Genomic DNA, 26,177 nt, shown 5'->3' on the forward strand with positions numbered 1-26,177 from the left:
TCATGTTTTGCTAATAAACTGAAGGGAATGTCACCATTGCCACAAATGCGTGTGATATTTATTCCTCACCCACAATTACGTAAGCAATATTCTAGTGTATTACATGGTGTTTTGTTAGAGGTTAGGAATATAATATGATTTTTCTTGTGAAGAGAAATCGGTACTTCTGAGCCCTGTTTTTGCCTCTGCAGAGGACATGGAGAGTTTACCATGAGATATTGTGAAAGCTGGCCTTGTTTCCTTCAAATGTATATTTTTGTTTTTTTATTAACCTCTTCATTCCACTTGAAATCAGTCTACACTTAAGAAAGACATTTTTTGCTATTAATGATAAAAAGCAAAACAAAAAAAATCAACCATGCTTTTATTATTGAATAAAAGAGTTATCTAATCTTCATTTGCTACCATTTCCAGCTATTTTGTTATGTCCCTTAACACTTGAAGGAAGTCCTTTGCCAGAAAAGAAATCAGAGCTCAACAAATAAATATTATATTACTAAAGAATTAACTGAATGTACAGTCTGTTGGCACAAAACTGTTTGTTATCATAAAATGTAACACTTGAAAAGTGTTATGGTACGTGATAACGTGATTATAATTTGGCATAACTCACATTATGTTATCATGTACTGCAAACACTTGAAGAGAGCTTACTGCCAAAATATCAGAACTTAAATCCGAAAATACGATGTCTATTACTCAGAAATTATGAAAACATTACAGAATCTGTCAGTGCAGCACAGTTAGTGCAATGGAATCACCGTTTCCTTGTTGACCTTGCCTAATGATAAGTATGGAAGATCCAAGACGATAAAATAGTAAAATACGAGAAAGAACTTGATTAACGAGTCTTTTTTTCTCGAGAGAGTTTATACCTAGGATTAAATTATACAATCTTTTAAAACAGTAGGGTGTGTACAGAAGGTTGAAAGACCATGTAGAAGCTCTTTCAGAGGACTGGATTGTTGTTTAGCTCTGAGCCAGATCTGATTGAACAGACTTTTGATCAAGGGCATTCAAACTCTGACCATCCCATTATTATTATTATTATTATTATTATTATTATTAAGCTGGCAGAATTGTGAGCACACCTGAAAAAATGTTAAGCAGCATTTTTTCCAGTTTTACATTCTGAGTTCTGCCGAGGTTGACTTTGCCTTTCATTCTTTCGGGGTCCATAAAATAAATACCAGTTGAGTACTGGGGGTCAATGTAATCAACTAACCCGCTTTCCTCAAATTTCAGCCCTTGTGCCTATTGTAGAAAGGATTATTATAACAGGGCCTGTCAGTGAGCAAAACAGTTGTGAGCAAAGGGCAGAGTCATTAGAATAAGGGAGAGATTTTGCTTTGCAGTATTCGTTGGGACTGTCGGGGCTCAGAATTCGTGTCCTGCTGGGGTCAGTTTCACTATTTCATCTGGGCAGAGGAGAAGACCCAGAAGGATTGCAGGGGGGGAAAAAATGTGGTGGGGACAAGAAGCAACTCCAGAGAGGTGCAAGAAAAGGATGGCCAGATAAGAGATTCCCAAAAGATTGTGGGGTGGAAGAGGACTGGACTAAGAAGGGTAGGATCTGAGATGCACAGCCAGGGGGAGGAGGACAGGGTGAATCAGATAAGGTCTGGGTGGAGGGGTTATACAGCTAGCTAGTTCAGAGAAGAGGTCGTTGGGGTCAGTGTGAATGTGCAAGTGTAGCAGTAGTGGTGGTGGTGGGGCAAACTTTAATTTAAAACCTCCCTCCCTCCACCATTTCAGTTCATTAAGTAGAAAAATAAATAAATAAAACAAAAGCAAACAGACATTACCTGTATTAATTAATAATAATAATAATAATAATATAACAGTTACAACAACTACAGAGCACACAGTATATATACATATATAATATGCACACACAAATATATACAGCATCAGAAGCTGGCATCATTCAATTGCTGTCTTCAGGCAGCAGTAGCAGCAGCATCATCTAACTGAGCATTAGGCCTACCTGATCTGCGAGCATCGGCTATTGTTTCAGCAGATGCTTTACTCATAACTTTAACCACATACAGTGGGCAGTTGGCCTGGTTGGCGATGGTGAGTGCACGTTGTACAGCTTCTTTTTCAACCTACAATATGAATGTCCCTTGTGAAAGCAGGATATATCGAACAGAAAAGTACACAGCCCCACACACACACACACACATACACATGTGTGTGTGTGTGTGTGCGTGCGTGTGTGTACAAATAGGAAGAGAGGAAAGAAGAAAGAGCATTTATTGAAACAAAATTATGTAAATTGCAAGAGAAACAATAGTAAAAGTGAGTAGCAGAAATTATTTCAGATCAAATTTAAAGGTTTAGATCAAATTTTAAACGATTCAAAACAGGTTTTTCTTGGGGTTGTAATTACAAAAAAAAAAAAAAAAAAAAAAAAAAAAAAAATCCAGAAATTACACAAGAAAGGAAAAACATCTATGGTTGATGTGAGCATGTATGTATTGATGTGTATGTGTGTACCTATCTATTTAATAAATAGACACTGTGGCTTAACCATAGAGTCTAAACAGGGAAGGTGAATATATATATATATATATAGGGTATGAGGGGGTTTAGTTCACTGGTGATCTAAATGAATAGGTACACTGAGTAAGTACCTTGGTTTTATGTCCTTTTCATCTGTATGTGTGTACATATGATATTTTCAATTTTTTTTTTTACATTAGTAATAATAACAATAATTTCAGCAGAGATGACAGTCAGATAAGCCATGTTTAAATTAATAAGAAAAATAGAATATTTTTTACTACTATATCTACTATTGTCAGCTGGTACAATAAACATAAATTGCTGAAAAAAATAAATAACAGAAAACCCGGTTTATCAGGGTTAAGAGATTAGAGTCAAGGTTTATAAACAAGGTGGAAAAAGATTGATAAAAAAGATCATCATCACTCTAGCCACCACCACCACCATAAACTTTGAAACTAGAAAATTACTTGCACCAAATTAAAACATTAAAAGTGTCTGAAAAACTGTTCACTATTTCACCAATTATTATTTGGTTTTAAAAACAAAAATTGAAGGATGTATCTTAAAAAAAAAAATCTCCCCCATCTTTTCCAAGACAATATTTGGACTTCCTTAATTTTTAACATCTCACTTTTTATGCTTGCATGAATTAGACAGCATTTGTTGAGGCAGATTCTTCATTGGCTTGAAATCAATCCTTCCCATCATCATTTGATGTCCACTTTTCCATGCTTGCAAGGCCCAGATGAAATCTGCTGAGGCAAATTTTCTATGGCTGGATGCCCTTCCTGTTGCCAACACTCATCTGTTTCCAAGCAAGGTAATATTTACCATGGCCAGACATATTTTTAGAGAAGACGGGAAACATATTTACAACCACCATGTGATATCAGGACAAGAGTCCACACATACATATACAGTGGAACCTTGACGTATGAACACAGAAACAGGCAACAACAGTTGGCGACAAGCAGGGAGTATCAGCAGGAAGAGAGTGTCGGTTGCTGTTTGGGTTTTGCTCAGGGCACATTCCAGGCTTTCTCTTGAATTTCCTGACGAGAAAAATAGTTTTAGTTTACAAACATTTCGGGTGACAAACGACCTTCAGGAACAAATTGAATTCATATATCGAGGTTCCACTCTCTATTTATTTATGATGGGGCTTCTTTCAGTTTTCATCAACCAAATCTACTCACAAGGCTTTGGTTTGCCTGGAATGAAGACATTTACCCAATGTGCCATGAAGAGGGACCAAATCTGAGACCACATAGGAAGCAATGCCTGCACTTATAAAGTGGTAAAATAGGAAAGATGGGGGGGAATTGGTGAAAATTGTGAAATTAATTTTCTTTCTGAAATTTTGTTTGGAAAAAAAAAATTGTGCAACAAATTTTCTAGTGATCAAATTCTCAAGTCATAGGACAGACCTTCCTTCCGTGCCAATGAAACACTATCAGCAGCAGTCTTGCTCATTACATGAACAACATAGAGGGGGCAGTTAGCCTGATCGGCAATCATAATCGCTCGGTCTGTTGCTTCAACTTCCACCTTGTAGAAAATTGAAAAACAAAAATAAAGAAAAGAGGCATGCAAATGCAACAAAGCCACAAAACATTCAGCGATGAACAAAATAAAATGGAAAACAAAAGGTGACATAAAGTGATAAACATAGCAAACACAGGTGCACAGAGGTGGAAGCATCTATATGTATGTATATATGTTGGGTAACTGATGATGTGTGGCATGACTGCATAATATCTATACACGCTATGTAATCCTTTCAGCAGTTTACTGAAACATGCATATGTTCTGTAAAGCTCTGAATACCATACCTGTTTTCTGCATATGATTTCTCTATGTATAAAATTTAATTGGTATTCATATATAAACACTTTGAGTTCTCAAAATAATGGAAGTTTTTGTGAAGAAAATTTTAGGCTTTTAAGTTTCATTGCAGATTCTCACGACAATCCCATGCCATTATCCAATCCTACTCTGCCACAGTCCAGTACTAGATTATCATTGTCCAAGACTAGTTTATTATTGTCTATACTAGATTACAACTGTTCACTCACAGAATAGCATTGTGTAATCTCAGAGTTCCTATAAAGTGATTGTGTTCAGATGAGACAAAATGAAACTACAAGAGCTGATGACTGAATACCGAAACACCATCATACCCCCCCCCCCCCACTCTTCCTTCTTTCGTCACAAAGGTCAAAGCTGTGATTCCTCAGTTGTTGCTCTTGTACAGCTCTTCTTCAGAACTGTAGTTTTTAGTGAGCAGCATTTCAAAAGTGAAGAAACGAATATATATCTACTGAATTTAATGATTTACAAGGAGTCCCGTTACCTTCCATAATTTTCAGATCTTTATCTAAATTATTTTTCTTTTAATTGCCAAGATTTTAAAACCCATACCAACGCTATCTGAGGGTTAAAAGAAAAGATACTGCTTCTTGGAAGTTAATCATCTTTATCAATACTTAAAACATAAAAATCTTTTGAGAGACTTCTCAGATATTGCAAGAAAATATTACTAGCAATAATCCACCCTGATAGACATCAAGGGTGGATTTTAAAAACTGCAATGTTGAGGTGGAATATTTTGAATAGTGATTTGGAGTTGGAGCCTCAGTTCAATGTTGTCTACAACCTTGTTTTGGCAACTCTTGCGATGATGCTAGTTGTGCTGTTCCTTTGGTTCCATCAGTGACTTGGAGGAGCAGGGATATGCTGCATGGGCAACAACCGGTGCTTCACACCATACTGCCTAGGTTAGTCCACATTACCCTGTAGGGAGCACAGAGCTGGTTTCCTGGTTTCTCTGGCATATATATCCCTCTCTGGAAATGGCAACAGTCATTCACAGGGTCACTCATTTTTGTCAGCTGAGTGGACTGGAGTAACATGAAATGAAGCATTTTGCTCAAGAACACAACACATTGCCTGGTCCAGGAAATGAAACCACAATCTTATGATCGTGAGTCCAACACCCTAACCTCTAAGCCATGTGCCTCCACTGCCTCAGATTGGCTCCTATCAAACACTCTACACTGGACAGACAGAACTGATCGACACAATGAAGAGCAAGGCCTACAATCTGAGAATGATTTCCTCCCAACAGTGTTGGAGGTCTTGAAAGACACCATGGGTGATGCAGGGCTTTCTTTTCTGACTCAGCAAATAAAAACATAAGACACTCAGTCAAAAAACTCAAATAGCCTGGCTTTAAAACTAGGGGTGATAACAGATTCCTGAGGGGTTCCTGAGAGTTTACTAGGGAAAAGGATTTAGCTGGCATGCTTATGGGATATACTTAAACAGTATGGAGGTAGTTGCTTATGTACCTTGCTTTGTAATGACCATACGAAGAAGGTCAATTGGACAAATGAGTTCCAAGCAGTGGCTGGAGACATTTGTCATGCCGAGTGCAAGTGCACTGGAGAGAAAAAAAAAAAATAATAAAAGCAAGACGAAGGCCAGAGTAGGTGTTAAAATCTGCTACACAAGTAGAAACACAACAAAAATGGATGGTGCATGCTTGGTTAAAAACTTAAGGGTTACAAAACACAAATGAATATGCTGTGTGGTAAACAGACCACAAGAATTCACCTCAGATTGAGAAAAGTGGATGTTAAAACCAATAACAATGGCAGCAATGAAGATGATGATGAAATGTGTTGTTGGAGATAAGGAAATGTGGTGAAATATTTTTAACAAAACAAATTGGTGATTCAGTATTGATTTCTGGCAAAAATTATTTTTTTTTTAGCATTAATACTTAACTTTTAAAAATAATGAATTTGGAGGGATTTAGTAAAATAACCAACTTTTCCATTCATTGGGATATTAAGCTGGTGTTTGGGATATCACAGAATATTCTTAGATGCAAATTATGGTGGAAGGCATTTAATTTGAATATAAATAAATTTTTAAAACTCCAGTTTTGTATCAAAGAACCAGAAGCAGTACAAGTGCCCCATTGTATGATAATTTGCTGTAAGAGCTGAGACTTGTGCAAATTTTTGTCTTGAAGTACGAGCGGAAATCTGGAGTACGAGCACACAAATCGTCCCATCTTTAAGGTGATTCAGTTAATAAAACCAGTTTACATATGTCTTTTGCATTCTCTTTCTTTATAATTGTCATTTCAATTGTAACTACACCTTTTCTGTTTTAAAACCCATAAAAAATTATTTTGAGTGGTTTTTAGGGGCTGGAACAGATTAATTATATTTTAGTTAATTTCAATGGGGAAAATTGATTTGTAAAACGAGTAAATCACAAGACGAATTCAGTCATGGAATGAATTAAAATCGTACTGTGAGGTAACTCTGTATTAGCTTGCTTGTAAATAGGTGAAGGGCATCCAGCCATAGAAAGTCTGCCTCAATAAACCTCACCTGACCCATGTAAACATGGAAATGTGGACACTAAATAATGGTGATGATGATTCACTGGCACATTTTAATCAGTGTACTTAATAAATACTGGTTTCTTAGATTACAGCAGATGACCACATATTAAAGGGTGAGTGGCATGGCTGGCTGGTTGGCAAGACTGACTTGGATCTATGACATATACATTTTATAGACTCTTGGAGAGGCAAAAGACAAAGATGATCTGGGTGGAATTTGATCTGAGTGAAGAAGGATGAAACAGAAATGGAACAAGACCTCTTCTTCTCATTCCACAGCCTTAATACCATTCTCGAAGAGTGTTACACCAGCCAGACATTCTAACTATGAGTACGTATTTTGTTTGTTTTTATTTATTGTATTTTAGTATTGGTTTTTATGGGGTGGTGTGGGGGAGAAGAGCAATAATAAAATTAGTTATAGTACCATTTTGTTAGCCTCAAGGATTTCAGCATTAACAGGATGAGATTTAAAGATTCTCAAGAGATTAGTGTTGTAACTAAGAAACACACACACACAGCCAATCAATAAAAGAGCCGCGTTTAAGCATTTGGAAACAAAAGTGCTTTGAGTGAAGAAGAAGAAGAAAAAAAAAAAGGCACCAAGGTGTTGTAGCTTGCTTTGAAGTATTGTGAGGAAAAAATGAAATAAAATAATGAACGTGAAAAGTCTAAAGTTTAATAACCATCATATTTCCAGTACAAAGGTCCATCATCAAGAGCAAACAGTCAAGAGGTGTTAGTCTATACAGTAACAACTCTGATGGTGGGAGCAATGGGCAACCGTCAGCACCACCAGCCTCAATACAGGTAGTTCTATCACAGCTTCTACCAGCAACTTACCATTGCTCTCACTGTGATCTGTGGCCACCCTTTTGGGTATGGCTACTGCTGCTGCTACTATGATTGCCCATTGCAACCACCACTACTCACAGGGACACTGCAGGGGTTGCTGCCTTCACAGCGATCAACATGACTGGTTCTGTATAGATTAGGCATGGGCAACCTTTTTCAAGAACTGAGCCACACAAGACATGGCTTAGCATCAGGAAGGCTGCACTATTAACAAAAATCCAAGGTCGTTTTTTGGTTAGGTTTGTCATTCAGAAAGATTCATGGACCACAGGTTGTCCATGACTAACACGCTATGGACCAGTGGTTCTCAATAGGGGTCCACATGACCTTTAGGGGGTCAAAACAAGATTCTATTGTTAATATTTTTCTGCAATAAATTGATTATACTTCTACGGCACACAAAATATTTTAATGTTTTTTTTTTATTACAATTCCCAATAATAATTATGATAATATAAAAGGAGTTTTTAAATGTGGAATGGTTATTAGGGTCCACCTGAGTAGAATGGAGATCAAACAGGTCCTTAGGTAAGAAATGGTTGAGAAGCATTGGTCTAGACCAACGCTTCCTGACTGTTTACTTCTGATGATGGGAATTTGTGCCTGAAAATCATGAAGGTTATTAAGCACACCATGTGAAAACTATAAAGTCTAGTGTGCAGTAGTGATGGTGATGATGATGATAGTAACAAATGAATATATTACCAATTATAATGAATTACGAGAAAAAAATACAAACATAGATATAAAAAAAAAAAACAAATTAACTTCAAGAAAAAAAAAAGGTAACAGATGATAAATTACAAGAAGTAGAGTAAATTTTAAGACAAATTCATTGAAAAGATTAATTAACATCAAATATTTAAATATCTTGTTTGGAATGATTGGAGATGAAAAATATCAAGAAATTTTAGCTTAATGACATCGTTAAATAATACTAATGCGGGTTATATATAAATAAATGAATCTGTTAGAATTTCTGATAATGAGCTTTCGGTTGTTTAAATCAACTGAGTCTGTATCTCACAGACCCATGCAACCTTAACGTAATCTTCAGATGGAGTCGGCATGCCAGAGTGACAAGGCAGGACTTTTGGATTACGAGTGGAATCCTACAATCTATCAGATGAGATTCCATACAGCTTCCACTTAGCTGATCTTACTTGGAAGGCTTGGATGGACCCTGTTGCAATGGTAAAAGGAACTCACAAAGATGCCATGCAGAGGGGTTGAAGCCTTGTCCTGGTGATTACAAAACAAACATCTTAACCAGTTGGCCATCTACTACAATTCCTGTTAGCATAATTGAATACTTCTGTCAAGGCTTTCTCTCTATCCCTCATTTTCATAATTTGGAACTGTGAGTTTTCCTCGACTTTTTAGACCTAAATACACGCATGACAGCAGCCATTTCATTTAAGCTTTTGAGTAAGATTGAGAAAATGGAAACTGAGGAGACTATGGTTTCTTACTTTCAAGAGAAGGGTGTTATCCCTAAAAGAATATAGATTCATGATGGTAGTTTTGATTCCTGGACTAAACAGTAAGTTGTGTTCTTGGGTGAAACACTTCATTTGACATTGCACTAGTCCACTCTACTGGCAAAAATAGACACTCCTGCAATGGACCAGCATACATAAAATACTATAGTGGTCAGGGAATAATTAATGATTCTAACACAGGTGCAAGGGCACAAATTTTGTTGGGGACAGGACATAGTCAACGACATCTCTGCCCCATCGTCCATCATCAGTACTTTATTTCGCCAGCCATGGAAGGATGACAGGCGAAACTAATATCAATGTGATTTAGATTCAGAACATAAATGGTTATGACAAAATACCATGAAGTATTTTGTCTGGTTCTTTCTCCATTCCTGTCACTTATTATCCTTGCTTTTAGAGTTTAATTGAAAAATACCAAATTGAAGTTCTTTGATATTTTTCATTGAAAAGAAAAGAAAATTTGCCAAAATATTTAGAGAGAGATTTTAAAATGAAGACAGATGACTTACCTCTTCAGGTCGACACATTTCATGTCCTTCTGGCCCTGTGATACCCATAGCGATCAATTCCTTAGATTTCTGTAATTACAAACACAAGGAGGGAGATTATTAAGACATATTGAAACTATACAAAAGAAACAATACATTGGTTTAAGAAAAATTCTGACCCTATTTCTTTTTAAACATCATCCACCACTTGACAACTGATATTGGTGTGTTTACATCCTCGTCATTTAGTGGGTCGGCAAAGAGACCAATAGAATATGTACTAGGCTTACAACGAATAAGTCCTGGGATTGATTTGCTCGACTAAAGGCGTTGCTCCAGCATGGCCACAGTCAAATGACAGAAACAAGTAAAAGAATACCCTTAATTAGTTTCTCCCGTTGGCTGCCATGTGTTCAGTCAAACTCTGACTTCATTCGGTCACCAAACAGTTAAGCAACCGTTCCCTGTTTGTTACAACGTGACTCACACAGCTGTTACATTCGAAATAGAAAAGAATTATAAAATAAATTCATCCTATATCCATATTAATTTCAATTTTTGCATTCGTCTTGCTACAATTACTTCAATCACTGTCACAGAATTATTGATTCTAGCGTTGATCAAGAGAACATAATCACTCCCCTGGCGGTGGGTGATAAGCTATTGCTGTTTAGCTCAAGATCAACTTCAAACAAGCACACTTATGATCCAAGGGATTCCAGTCATGACCAGCCTGTCTTTTTCCCAATGTTTCCCCTGTCTTACATGCCTATACTCACTTCACTCTCTCTCTCTTGTCCCTTGTAACACACATTCCTATCACTCATTATTTATTGTTGCATGGCTCAGATGCAATTTGTTGAAGCAAATTTTCTCTGACTGGATGCTCTTCCTGTTGTCAACCCTTGCCTGTTTCCAAGCAATGTAATATTTCCCCAAGGCCAGACATGTTTTCATGGAAGACTGAAAACTAACATCAGCACTTGTATGATGGTGTTGCTCGTTTACAACCAAGACAGCCTGCTCATGAAAATAATGTGCATGTGGCTGAGTGCTCCACAGACACATGTACACTTAACTGGACATGTTTTTCACAGGAGACTGGAAATGAACAACATTGCTTGTATGATGGTGATGCTCATTTAGAGCCATCACACGATGGGCTTCTTCTAGTTTCCATTTACCAAATTCACTTCCAAGGCTTTGGTCAGTCCAGCACTATAGAAGACACTTGCCCAAGGTACCACATAGTGGGACTGAACCTGAGACCATATGATTAGGGAGCAAGCTTCTTAACCACATTTTAAATATGTTCTGGCAGATCAGATATTCACATTTCTCCCAGAATGTATGAAGAATGAATAGAAACGATTTTCTAATTATGGTTATATTATTCATCACCTGAGTATTCAGAAATAATAAAAAACAAAAGGTAGGGATATGTTAGAGTGAATAAAAGACAGGTCAAAGGAGATAAAGAACAGCTGTTTGAAAGAGACAATGAGTAGTCAGCAGGTGGTAATGATATGACAAGCTGTAACTCTGAGAAAAGGTTAGGTGGGTTAAACTATAAATTAAGACAAAAAAATCATTACTGCAAATTATTTACACAGACAAAATCATTCTATTTCAATGAATATTTTAAAGGAAAGGATAAAATTTGATATTGAACAAACAACGTGTGTATATATATATATATATATATATATATATATATATATAGTCATGTGCATGTAAATGCATATACATATTAATGAATTCACTTATTCAGTTTGTTCATGATCAAATTTGATAATTTAATTTCCTTTCCAAACACAGACCAACAGATTACTGAACCAACCATCCTCAATTTAAAACATCGCTATTTGATCAAAACCAACAAATAAATTGATTGTGTTTTAAAGTGCAATGCTGAGTAATTTCCTTAATATGATTTCATGTTAGAAGCCACACAGGAACTTCACTGCAGCCAATAGATGAGAAAGCTAATGGGTAGTAATAATGCTCAGAGCAGTTTTTAATGGCTGCAGTTAGCTTCTGGCTGCTGCTGCTGTTGCCTGAAGAAGAGAGTCGGAGTGAGTCATCCTAGAATATCCAAGCATGAATCATCAACACACAAGACCTGTCATGTTTTTATTACAGAAAAGAAATGCAATTTTATCTTAAACAAATAACGAAGAAAATAGCATTACAGTTTTAATGAACAAAATATTTCATTAAATATTTTGTTTTCAGTTTATGAAAAACATTTCTCTCTCCATTTTCCATTGTGTAATTTACTTTTTTTTTTGAAATTCCAGTGAATATATTATGATGGCAACATCTTACCAAAAACCATTTTATATTGCACACTCTTTCACTTGTTTCAGCCATACGGCTGGGCTCATGTTCTTAGGTTAACCATTTTACTGCCAAAATCAGATGAATCCACTCAAAATTTCATGGCTCTTAACTGCAGAAAACAGTTTTTATATATCAATCTATCTTTTATGAAGAAATGTCAGGTTTGAAATTATTTTTTTTGTTGAGGCATACCTTGTTTACTGAGCTAACATGACTTGCAGAAAATACCAATTCTATTTTTTAATTTTTTTTGTTAGACATTTAACATCATTACTGGAACAACCATGAAATACACAAGATTGTTTTAATTGGAAGCAAGTGATGAATGGCAACAGAAAGGGCCTCTCAACAAAATCCATCCGATCCATGCAAGCATGGCAAAGTGGATGTTAAAACAACAACAGAGATTGTCTCATATGGTGGAAATCACAAGGCACTCACTGGTTAGGTCTAAAGAACTCTCTTCACTCTTTGTCTGCAGAACCGGTTTTATATTTTTTCAGGTATAAATAGTTAAAGTCACCCTTTGTGAAGGTGCATGGTCCAATATGGTAAGAGTGTTGGGTTCACAACCTTAAATCATGGGTTGATTCCTTGACCAGCCAGCACATTGTGTCCTTGAGCAAGATACATTATTCCACATCTCTATTGGTCAAACTGCTAAATTAGTGGACGCAAAGAGACACAACAAACAAGGTTTACTGATGTAAAATGACACATACACATAATATACATATATCTATACATACACACATGCATACATTTACACACACACACAAACGTTTATACAAACAAACGAATGCATGTACACACACACATACACAAACCCAAAACAAACAAAACAGCCATTGGAAACTGAAAGAAAGTAATTAGAATGAAGACGATACGCACCTCAGCTATAATTTTACCATTTTCAGCATGAACCATTGCTAAGGAACCGAGTTCTTTACAAACTTTAAAAGATTCATACAACTCATGATCTTCCAGCATGAAAGTATCTTTATAAGCAAGGAACATCTTGAATGAATTCACACCTGAAATTTAAGAGGATGCGTTATAACAGTGGGAACGAACCTGAAACTACATGGTTGAGAAGCAAACTTCTTAATCACATGTCCATGCCACACACACACACTGAAATTGTGTTATATACTGCACTTGACATAGCTGACTACACATAATATCTTAATGGTGTGTTTAATAAAACCTAACTTCTTTGTAACCTTTGCATGTGAATTTTCTCTCTAAAAATCAAATCACTTAAACAAAACACTACTGTATTCCTTATTAAGACTAGTGAAGATTACATAAATTACACTATTGTTTTCAGCTCATACATCTATTATTGTCAGTTTGTGAATCATGTCTAACCAGTTCTGATAAGCAACGATTATGACAGGTTTTGTACAAGATTGTGTCCCTTCCCACGCAGAAACAAAAGCCAACTCACAGGGGAGTTACACTGAAAATGGACACACTCTAATGAGCAAGTTATCCAACAATACTTCACACACAATAAGAACAATTTATAAAAAAAAATGAGTGGTTTACAAAATAAGACATCATTCATATTTGGGTTAACGTCCTTTTGAAATCTCTTTAATTCACGACACTTAGATATCTCGGAAAAATTAAAGGCTTAATTCTTTTGTTACCATATTTTGGCTGAAATAAATTGCCTTTGTTTCAATTAATTTTTAAAATAATGAAAAATTTAGTTAAATTTTAAACTATCTTTTGGAAATATTCTTTTGAGGAAAGAATGAAGGAATGAAAGACTAGTTTGCACAAAGTAAAAGAAATTGTCAAGATATTCACCTCTGTCTTTCACCAAGATATCCATTTCTTTGGCCACTTGAGGATCCCACCATGTAACGCCAATATGGAGACCGTAATCACAGCACACTTTAGCATCGGCCCAATCTCTCCACTTTTCGTAAGCATCGAGGAGGGAACAGCCACGAGGGTCAAGCACAAAATCCACTGAAATAAAAAGAATCATTAGAAGAGTCAGTCTGAGATTTCTTTAAGATTCTATTCAAAATGTTCATCATTGTCATGCTGGCGTCGGTCAGACAAGGAATATTAATGCAGTATATGGGGATCAGACAATAAGTGTAAGCCAGTGTCAACAGTGGTTCCAGAAATTCCAAGCCAGAAACTACAGCCCAGAAGATGAACCTCATACCGGAAGATCTGTAGAGCTCAACAAAGACGTTCTGCAAACCCTGGTGGAACAAAATCCCATTGTAACTGTTGAGGAACTAGCAGAGAAGCTTGGATTTGGTCATTCAACCATTCATCAATACCTGCATGCCATTGGAAAAAGTCAACAAATTGGGTCAATGGGTTCCTTACAAACCTTCCATGTCTAAGAGATCTACTGCGAGCAGCTTAAGTCAGTGCTAGAAGGAAAATGACCATCTTTGGTTTCAAGACGAAAGGTGTTCTTCCATTAAGATAATGGTTGGCCACATACAATGAAGATAACATTCCAAAGGCTGGAATATCCAAAACAGGATATTTTCAAGTGACATTATTGCAAGAAAGAAAAAAACACTATGAAGAAAGTTTGCAGATAAGATTGGTTGTTGAAGAAACTAAGTTACTGGATTACTTACTGATCATTGTGGTTCCTCCTGCGAGGGCAGCTTTTGTGCCACTGTAGAAATCATCAACAGCTTGGGTCCCCATGAACGGCAACTGCATATGCGTATGAGTGTCAATGCCACCTAGTGGAGAGGAAATCGAGGTTTTATAGTAAACGTTTAAATAAAGGCAAATGTTGAGTTATAATAAAAAACAGTTTCACATTAAACTGAAGAATTACTTGGTACTTTTTGTACACATTTTTTATACTTTTACACAAAATAGACTTCAAAGTTGATGAAAGCCAACAGGCTGAAACTTCAAAGTCACTGTTACCTCTCATGGAAAACAGTTGTTAAATGGTGGTGGTGGTGGTGGTGGTATTGCATGTATGTATGGGTTTAGTAAAACAAACAGAAGAAACAGAACTCAATAACTGGTTTTTTAAATTAGTAGAAGAAAAGGTGCAAAAACGACTCAAGGAACGAGAGTTTCATGCAAGATAAATGCCATACACAAAACTCATCTCTTGAGTCACTTTTCTAACTGTTCTGCAGATTACATACACATTTTACTTCACACATACAGACACACACACTTGCTATATTTATCTGTTTAAACATTTAAAAGTCAGGGAGATTTTCATATTTAACTGTGACGTGTCAGGAATGGTGGTTTATTACATCAACCACAATATTGTGAACGACAGATAATCTTAGATAAACAGAGCATTGTGCCAACTGATAATGATTAAACTGAATCAAGTAAATACAAAAGACCGTTTTGTGTGAACCGGATAAAGTATTTCACTTGAATTGCAGAATGCCTTCACAGCCAACCATTATTAGATTGGTGGCCAAAAGTTACCATAACGGTTGGAAATATTGGAGCACCACCTTCAAGGATTTTAGTTAACCATATGAACCTGATGTGGAGGTGTGTGGCTTAGTGGTTCGGGTGTTGGACTCATGATCACAAGATTGTGGTTTCGATTCCTAGACTGGGCAATGCATTGTGTTCTTGAGCAAAATACTTCATTTTATACTGCTCCAGTCCTCTCAATGGACAAAAAACCCTGTAAAGCAATTCACCAAGGAGACAGCCACTCCAATGTAAACTTTACAGCTTGCTGGTCACCACAGCTGTCTTGGCTCATTGAGCCATTGTGGTCAGACCAGCAAGTCTAAAGAGTGGGATCAGATGGCATCAACTGACTCCCACTTTAAAACTATCAAGTGCAGGCAGAAAAAAAAAAGCTTTGTGGCATCCTCCTGATCTTCAGACACAAACTGCCATCCTCCATCACTTAAACTTCTCGCTTAAGGACTCTTAATGTCTTTTGTGACATATTTTACACAAAAAAAACTATTGTTTGGTTTTGATAAACTCAAATGAAAATATTTAGTCGTTTATAATTTCTAAAAGCTTTTATATGTAATAATAATAATTGGTTGGTGCACTTGGGACCATTTCAAAGAGAGCAATACTCTAGCATCAAAAGCTGCAAATACCAAACTTCATAGGAAGTATTCAGTTGGCAGCAATTCTTGGAACAGTTTGTGTGTTGAGGAAAGTGTTGCATCTCTAAACTGCAGGATGGAGCAGAGATGCGACAGGGATATTGTTTGCCATGAGTTGGCTGCTTTGACAATATCCAGTGAGTTATAAGGCTGCATTGTGCTCCATGTTAACTTTGGCATGATTTCTACAGCTGGATGCCCTTCCTGACACCAACCACTTCACAGCATGTACTGGGTGTTTTTTCTGTACCACTAACACTACTGGGGTTGTTGAGTAACTTGCAAGACAAGAAAGAAGAAAAGGTAAAATCCCACTCAGCTGAGGATAATAATCTGAAGACAATTCTGAAAATGGAGGCAAAATTGTTTTTGAAAATTAAAGGGAAAGAAACCTAATATAGTTTTCTCTTTTATAAGACTAAAGTTAGAGCAGAGAGGGTCAAAGAAGATCCCTTGACCATTTTCACAGCCCCTGAGACTAGCAGGGGAAAGAGGTGGAAGTATTTCTCAGATTGCTGATCTGGCCCTAATGTTTACAACAGAATGAACTCTTCAAAAGACACCAGAAGACCAGGTGCCAGTTACAGAAGACCAAGTTATAGACGAAGCCCCCCCCCACCATAAAAAAATATTTGTGGGTTTTCAATTGGGTTTAAAAGACATAAAAATGTTCTTCAGAATGCTTATTAATCACCATCATTCTTCACCGACTTCCAATGCTTGCATGGTTGGATGTCGTTACAGTCAGAGTCAGTTCTTATTTGGAATTACTGTCCTCCAAGATAGGTTGGGTGATCACAGATTTCTCATGCATTTAATTCCTACTTGAACCCCCCACCCCCACCCTGCAAAAAAAAACCAAAGAAACAAAACAAAAAAAAATAATATAATGATGTCCTACATTGCTACTTAAAATGACTCATCAGCCCACATGTCTGTCTTAATGACATTTCCTCCTAAAAATTAACAGAAGGAAAGTCAACGTTTCTTTCTTAAGAATAACAAGGAATGGTCTATTGCAGAGAACACTAACTTATCTTGCCTGTGCTTATGTTTGTTCCACCAATAATGAAATCTTTCGAGCTATTCCTTTCGATCTCATGAAATCAACTGAAACAAATTCTTGGGTCGTAAGAAAAATGGTAAATACAGGATGGAGGAAATTCTTGGGTCTCATCAGGCCAAGTGAAATTGTAGTCATGGCCGATGCCAGTGTCACCCGTGCTGGTGGCATAAGGAAGGGCATTCAGTCGTAGAAACCTTGCCAAATCAAATTGGAACCTGGTGCAGCTCCCTGGCTTACTAGTTCCAATCAAACTGTCCAACCCATACCAGCATGGAAAACAGATGCTAAATGACGATGATGATGGTTTATATTGCATCCAGCTGCCCACATTAATTTTTATACTATATATATATATATATATGTGTGTGTGTGTGTGTGTGTATGTATGTATGTATGTATGTATGCATGCCAAGAGGGCGGAAAAGAAACCTATTTCTGAGATTATTTCAAAGTAGATTAAGCATTCCCTGTGATTCCAGGACACAAACCAGAGTTGAAAACAGCAGAAATCAATGGTTGAATTTCACCACAATTTTGCTATGTAATCATACAATAAATGAATGCAATTGATTGATAACCCAAAGTAATTTATTAATAAGCTAATAGCTTTCCTATCACCCTGTATGCATTCCAGAGAAAATGGTGCAGATTAAATCAATAGGCTGTGCAAATGGTGTAGGCTTCAATCTCATACGTTCAGAATATTGAAAACTAAGCTAAAAATACAGCTTAGGTTAAAGGAAAAACACAAAATTAGGTGAGGACAAACAGACAGATGTACTAATAGGTAACTCTTTAGTTTTATTTCAATATTTGTTTATTTTGCTTTGTTTAATGTTACCTACCTGGAATGACCAGTTTGTTCTTGGCTTCAATAGTTCTTGAACCACCTGGAATGACAAGATTGTTGCCAATTTGTCTGAAAGATAATGAAATATTTTGTAATGAGGAAAGTATAATCGTGAAACAATAGATATCAGCAAACAATAGGGCAAGGACTGTTTGAAAGGGAGAGGGGGTAGGACAATTGATATGGTTTTTATGACAATCACCTACAGAGTGTTCTGGGAGCTTTTACCATCAAATCACTACTAGTGAAGCTATTATGCAATTTGCAAGACTATGAAACCTGAGAGGCCAACTTCATGCTACAAATATATATAAAGTCAATGAAATTCCAACATAATTTTATTTTGTATGTATTATGATAATACAAGTACTTTCATAATTTTCACAATCTTCAAGTTTATGTAGTAGTAGTATTAACTAACAGCTGTATTTCACAATCAATAACTGAAGTGAACTGACTGAATTTGTGCTATAAATAACTTCCGATAGACTCCAGCAGGCTGAATCTTATGAACTGCATTTTAACCAATCAGTATGCAGCTTAAGACACAAACATAAGTCTTTATTAATGATGATTCTTGAAGCAAATGTTTCAACTGTAAATAACAGCTTAAAATGCATTACAATATATAACAAAACTCCTTGGATTGTAACCTGGACAAACATGTTACCAGTTATGCTCCTTTGTTTTCCTTCACCAAATTAAATGCTTTAATCGACCAATGTGAAAGTATGTTTTTATTCAGTGCAGAAATATAGAAGCTTCTATATTTGCATTCTAAATCTAATTATATTTTGCAAAGATTATTCTTTCTTTTGGTAATGAACATATGCACTGGTTGCAGTTAAGTTCACTTTAATTGTTAATGACTTAATTATCATAGTCATAAATTTTTCATTACTTTATTGTGCCTTTCCCCACAATAATGTGATGAAAAATTTATGACTAATTAATCTTTAACAATGAAGCAGAGGTGCACTATAAGCAGTGTGTGTGAGTGAGTGTGCATGTGTGTGTGTGCGTGTGTGTGAGTGAGTGTGCATGTGTGTGTGTGTGTGTGTGTGTGTGCGTGTGTGTTTATTGCAGATTGGCTCTAAATGCGCATTATCACCGCTTTCAAAACATGGTTCACACCAAAATTTTTGTAACCACATGGTCTTGGGTTCAGGGTTCTATCCCATGGCATGGCACCTTGGATTAATTGTCTTCTATTATAACCCCAGGTTGACTAATGCCTTCTGAGTGAATCTGGTATGGGGCTCAACTTCTTATATAGGACCCAGGGTGATTTTTTTGAGACTTTTTTTTGGAGGGGTGGGGAATAAGTGCATCTTATATACCATCAAATATGGTACAGAACCGAAAAATACAAAATATATTTCTTACTTGATAATTCCATCTTCAATGTAGATATCAGCATCGAAGGACAGATCATCGTTGACGATACGGCCCCCCTTGATAAACAAGCGAGATTGCGCACTCTGAAGTTAGACAAAAAAACATCACACAGTTTCACTTAGACACAAAAACCAAATTGTATTTTCATTATTCAATAATTGACACAGTCTATGGAAAAGAAATTCTCACAAGATCTGATGTTGGTGACAAGAAACTCTACCATTGTTTGTAACAAGAAAAGGCATTGAAAAACAAAAATCTATTTCACTACAGTGTATTGAGGCTCTGGAGAAGATACTTTTCATATCACTTTCAGAAGGGTTTATTGGAAAATTTAATATTTTCTTGTTCAAGTCCCTTTTTTTGCTTCCTTTGGGTTTCTTAAACTTTTATCATCATCATCAATCCCTGGATATTACTGCCTTGACTCACAGGACCAAATCGCAAGTCCCTTTCTTTGCTGGCTCCCTATTTCTAGTTAAAGAAGAGAATATGGAAAGAGAAGGCCATGGCTGTGTTGAAAGGGGTGGAAAAGAGAACAAGAAAGTATTATAAAGATAGATAGATAGATAGATAGAGAGAGAGAGAGAGAGAGAGAGAGGGGGGGGGAGCTTAATAGACTGATGAGAGAGAGAGAGAGAGTCTTGCATGATATTCAAGTTACTTGTGGTGACTGAGCATGTGTGTGTGTGTGAAGTGGAAAGGAAGATATTGGCAATGAAGAGGAGTGGAGGTAGAGAAAGAAAAGCAAAAAGAATGAAGATTTCTGAGTCAGAGAGAATAAGAAGAGAGAATAAAGGAGTGCAGGTATCAGAACAAGGAAGTGTGTAATGGTAATTATGGCAGAGGAAGCAATTCCCAGTCACAGAGAAACTTCTACATTTTGAGTTGCAGAAAGGCAAAGATTATCAAATGTCTAAAATAGGTTTTGTCATGTCTATCTTCTTTCTGGCAGAGAAATCAAATTTTCAGGACCAAAAATTCCATGCGACAATGTTTGGATGCTTACACTATAAACTACACCAACTTGTATGCATGGAAATATGGTGTCTATCTAATCATCATTTTAATACCCACTTTTCCAGGCTTGCATGGGTCAGATGGAGTTTGCTAAGATAGAAGCCTGCACCAGACTTCTGTGATTGTTTTGGCAGGATTTTTACAGCTGGATGCCCTCCCTAACACCAACCACTCAGCAATATATAAATCATCGACTGAGTAGACCATAACTCGAGAAAGTACTTGGAGTTGTAGTTGATATTTCTTTCATTAACCAGATGTCTCTGATAACTAAATATTTGTTTCAATATGGCTTTGTATTTCATCACCATCATCATCATTTAACATCCGCCTTCCATGCTAGCATGGGTTGGACGATTTGACTGAGGACTGGTGAACCAGGTGGTTACACCAGGCTCCAATCTGATCTGGCAGAGTTTCTACAGCTGGATGCCCTTCCTAACGCCAACCACTCCGAGAGTGTAGTGGGTTTTGTATTTCATTAATACAATAACATATTTAAATAACTGTATATTGTAAGATGAATCACTTGGTTGATACAATAAATGTATAGCATAGGTTTCGTGTTGCAAACAGGAAAATACAACACAAAACATGAGAATATATTTTTCACTTAATCGGCCAAAGTTAGAGAGTGACTCAAGCACCGAGAATTTGCTAAGGTTGCTAAGTGTCAATGCAAGGAATTCTCAGACCTCAAGTCACTTTGTAAACTGCTGCAACCAATTAAATAAAAGATATTTATAACAACCTTAATAATAATAATAATAATCCTTTCTACTCAAGGCATAAGGCCTAAAATTTGGGGGGGGGGGAGGGGACTAGTCAATTTCATTGACCCCAGTGCTTTACTGGTACTCAATTCATCAACCCCAAAAGGACAAAAAGCAAAGTTGACCTCAGTGGAATTTGAACTCAGAATGTAAAGACAGGTGAAATACCACTAAGCATTTTGACCAGCATGCTAAATACTCTGCCAGCTCACCACTTTAATAATAATAATAATAATAGTTCATGCATAATAATAATAATAGTTCATGCATAATAATAATAATAGTTCATGCATAATAATAATAATAGTTCATGCATAATATACTCCCATGTAGAAAATGAATCTAAACGGTTTGAAAAAAAAAAACCTTAAAACACCATAAATAACTTGCAATGTTTGCAGGGCTGTTATAAGAAAAGGTAATCTGTGATAATCCAGACGCAAGGTTTTAATAATTCATTTTATGTAAAATATATGGATATAAGTTAAAAAGAAAAACGACAAAACTTTATTACATTATAATGAGGAAAAAAAAATCTGTGCAGCCTAATACCATGTAATTATTTTCATTCTTAATTGTAATCTTGATTTTGATAAACAAAATATGTATAGTGTATATATATATATATATATATATATATATATATGGAGAGAGAGAGAGACAGAGAGAGAGAGAGATAGTTTTATAGTAAGCATTAAAATGGTGCATCTTTTTACTGTGGGATAACCTTATACGAATATGTATATAACAGTATGTACATTACACGAATGTACATGAAATACATGCACTATATATATGTGTGTATGCATATATCTACCAATATATATACATGTATGTGTGGGTATCTATGTACAGATGTATGTGTATGTATAAATTTCTGTATACAGATGTGCATGTATATCTACATATAGATGTGTGTGTATGTATCTATAAGACAATATCTGTTTCAACACATGATTTCATATCAGGAACCTTACAAGACAAACACACACACACAGAGGGCTATAGAGAAATTAACAATGAACATATGTCCGCACACGATTTAAAATTACTACTAAGATATTACGAAGTATTTGAAAAATATGAAGTAGTTATATGATTGGCTGTTTAAAATCTGGTGAAATTAGCATTGGCGCATATAGTAGGTAACAAAGAAAAAAAAAAAAGAACCTCAAAAAACAAAAGAAAAACCCCTAACCATGAATGGCAATTATGAAAACTTAAGATACGGCTAAAGAATTTCAAGCAAAAAAAAAAAAAAGACCACAAGCAAATATCGAAAAATAGAAAAATCGGAATATTTACATGATGCAAAAGTTGATCAAGAAGTAATATGAAAAAAGCCTTACACGATGTTCAGCACAATCACAGACACTGAAGGATGCTTTTGAACAAACAGTTGTTAAGTTGGTTTGACTGGTACCATTGTCAGTCATGATTATTGCATGAAAGCAAAGGCTTCAAGACCAGCCAACATCACTTGTAACTACTACTACTACTACTACTACTACTACACCACCACTGGTGGCCTTACTAGTTAAAATGCAAACAATTAAACAAAAGGAAACCAGCAATGTGAGCTAAAGTGATATTACAAGAGGGTGGGGGTGGGGATACACTGTGTGTGTGTTTCTCTCTCTCTCTTTCTCTCTCTATACATACATACACACACATATATATATATGCATCTTTCTGTCTGTTTCTTTCTTATAGATACATGTCTCTCTATTTCTCTCTTCTCTCACACACATTATGCTTGAAATCTGTTTGCTGTTTGCCAGATTACAGACATCAAATAAGTTAAGTGTAAACTTCCGAGAGTTAATTTCATCACATTGTCATGAAGTTTCCAGACGTTGGAGCCAGTAAAAAACTGAAGTAGAATCGAGGCTGCGCAAAACATGACTGTTTAAAAGTACTGTTTGAAGGGTTCCCACTTAAAATTGGTGGGGGGGGGGGGATTGAAAAATGAAGTTTGGCAGTTAAGTACAACATCTGCTCTATTTTCTTGTATGCAAACGTACATGGTTCAAATTCTTACATTCAAATGCTTCAAGAGGAAGAAGAAGAAGAAACAAAAAACAAGGAAAACAAGCTCCCACCCCAGCTTAATTCTAGCTTCACGGGTTTCGTATTGAGCCAGTTTAGGAGGTGAGAGGGGCTGGGAGACTTAAGAAGCCTTTTACATATACATACATATGTATACATACATGTGTGTATGCACATATATACATATATATATATAAAAGAAAAAGTGAAATGTACTCATGGATAAATATAAGCTGAACAAAAAAATAATCAGTTTAAGTAAATATATAAAATAAGAAAGCTTTGAAGAAACATCCTGTGAAGAAGGAGGAGTCTTGTGTTCCTACTAAATCCCTTGTACCATTCTATATCTAAGAAGAAAAAAAAACAACCCCAAAATTGGTAGTAATGGTTCCTACTTTTGAGATTGCATCACCTTCTCTATCTCTTTCTTTCTGTCTCTCTTTTTGAAAGCAAGCAATATTGATATAACATTTTTAATCAAAAATTTTATCATATACAAACATAACAGACGAAGGAAAGTTAAAAATTAGACCATCCCCCCACCTACCCCCACCAAGAAGAAAAAGCACCAAAAAAAAAAACACTGCACCATTGAGGAATTAAGTCGCCAAGCTGATGTGAATGTTGTATGAAAGGTCAGACAGAAGAAAGAAAAAAAAACCCCCAAAAATACAAAAAAAAAAGTATTCATGATGAATAACTGCAGGATCTATGTAATCTTTATCTCTCTGATTGTAGCCTCCCATTCACACACACACACACACACACAGATATCTATGATCATAATCATATTTGGCCAAATAACAAGATTTTATGCAGTTATGCTTCTTTAACATTCAGCAACAAGAAGTGACCTGAATTTCGGTTATTAAGTGGGGGGGGGGGGGGGAAGCTAGACCATCAAATGCTGGAAAGACATACCTTCTAACAAGACAGAGAATATTGTAAGCTTTGAAAGCCAGACAAATGGAGGAACACAATTCAGGATTAATGTTTAAATAAGATAGAAAAAAAAAAGAAAAGAAAAAAGAAAAAAGGTTATAATTTAAATCTATAGCTTTGTTGTTGGTTAATCTCTAAGAAAACAGCTTTGTCTGTCAGAGACCAACTCTAAAATAGAACAAGCATGTAAAGACCAGTAAGAAATTCATACACACATCTCTTCATTTACATAGAACAGGAGGACTGAGTAAGGGGATGCGTAAAACAACACAGGAATGTTTATTTGCATATTTACACACGGTTGGGTCTTGTGTAGTTATGGCAGAGTTGAAAAACTTGGACTGAGATTATCTAAGCAATTAGTAGATGAAACTTCCTCCGGGGAGGGGTGTTTAAAATCTTTTTTATGCTTGCATGGGTCAGATGTGCTTCCTGATTCAAAGGTTGCACCTATCATAGCATCTCACATATGTAAAATTTACCTTCATCTACATAAAGGTAGTGATTTGGTAGATCTGTTACAGCACTGGGAAAAAAAATGCCTTTAGGTATTTATTCCAGCTCTTTATGGTCTGAGTTCAAATCCTGCCAAAGTCTATTCAACCTTTTATCTTTTCAGTGTGTATGTAGAGAGATCGATAGTATCAATTAAGAACTCTCTTCTCAAAACCCTCCGGATCTTGTACCTAAACTAGACACCATTATATTCACCTGATATACACTACAGTATATTAGTACTTTCCAAGCTGTTTATCTCTCCATTTATCTAGAAATTTTGTTTGACATAATTTCAGAAAATTAAATATAGATATCGTTAATGCCATAAATAAAAGCAAAAGAACGTTTGTTTATCTATGAAACATTTTGCCAATAGGTTCAGTATATTACGATAGATAAGAGCAGATGTTTATTATTGCAAGCTGATAATAATTCTAAACTAACCACACACAGACAAGATATTTCCATTACCATGTTAATGTCGAGTTTTAAGTTGCAATTTCTCACAAATTAAAATGAATAATCAAGCAGAAGACGCTAATTACAGGTGATTAAAATAGGATGAGAGTATAAAAAAAGCCATACAGTAGAAAGTTTGGAACAATAAATCAGCACGAGATAAGTTTATGGTTAGGGTTAGGGTTAGGGTTTGAGTCAGATTATGAGAAAGGTGACTCTTGAGAAAAGCAAATAATAATAATAATAAACCTATTAAATGTAACATTTAGTTTCTTTTTCTTTTTTTTTTTTTGCAAGTGGTACATTCTGATAACACATAACCAGTTTGATTCACAGGCTACTAGGTGCATAGAACTTTTAAGAGCACAAGAATATCAACAAAATTTCTATTTATTTTCTATTGCTTCTGAAATTGTAATGTAACCATGGAAACAAAAAACCACCACCCCCACAAAAGACAAAGCAAATAAAGGCCAAAACAGTGAGCTGACATTTGAAATAATTTATCACATTTTTGTGGTTAAGAAGTTCAGTGTGCAACAACAAGGTTTTGGGGTTCAGTCCCACAACACAGTACCTTGGGCAAATGTCTGCAACTATAACCCAACCAAAACCTTGAGGGTAGATTCGATAGACTGAAACTGAAAGAAAGCCATTGTTCGTGTATGTGTGTGTGTGTGTGTGTGAATGTGCATATGCTTGTATTTGTTTGGCATGACAATGCATAACAGTTGCAAATGGTTGCTGCCACAGTCATGCAAGTAGTGTCATTGACTGCTAATGTTTTGCGAGATCATGTCTTGTCACCGGAGAAATGTTACAACGCTTGGAAACAGATGAGATTGCGAGCATGAGTCAGAGCGAGTTTATTGAGACAGATTCTCTACA

The 26,177-nt window shown here is 36.0% G+C and overlaps 1 protein-coding gene across 26 annotated transcripts in view; it reads right to left on the bottom strand.

Annotated features, from left to right (window-relative positions):
• The window catches only part of LOC106870763 (dihydropyrimidinase), a 181,081-nt gene that overhangs the window by 23,214 nt on the left and 131,690 nt on the right, over window positions 1-26,177 (bottom strand). For 12 of the 26 annotated variants that reach the window (XR_016238432.1, XR_016238431.1, XR_016238426.1 and 9 more), the window contains exons 2-8: window positions 19,534-19,628; window positions 18,143-18,216; window positions 14,744-14,854; window positions 13,941-14,105; window positions 13,014-13,156; window positions 9,801-9,869; window positions 1,988-2,108 (exon numbers count right to left, since the gene is read on the bottom strand). Coding sequence is in view for 16 of the 26 variants with exons in the window: in XM_089342252.1 (XP_089198378.1) it covers window positions 1,988-2,108; window positions 9,801-9,869; window positions 13,014-13,156; window positions 13,941-14,105; window positions 14,744-14,854; window positions 18,143-18,216; window positions 19,534-19,628 (778 nt within the window). In the remaining 10 variants the exon portion in view is untranslated. Of the gene's footprint in view, window positions 1-1,987; window positions 2,109-3,938; window positions 4,060-9,800; window positions 9,870-13,013; window positions 13,157-13,940; window positions 14,106-14,743; window positions 14,855-18,142; window positions 18,217-19,533; window positions 19,629-22,687; window positions 22,853-26,177 lie in introns of those variants that run through there. The other 14 variants (XR_016238424.1, XR_016238423.1, XR_016238428.1 and 11 more) reach the window with 3 other exon arrangements.

The sequence above is a fragment of the Octopus bimaculoides genome, chromosome 25 (assembly GCF_046866305.1).
Source record: "Octopus bimaculoides isolate indiv1 chromosome 25, ASM4686630v1, whole genome shotgun sequence".
NCBI classification, from domain to species: domain Eukaryota; kingdom Metazoa; phylum Mollusca; class Cephalopoda; order Octopoda; family Octopodidae; genus Octopus; species Octopus bimaculoides.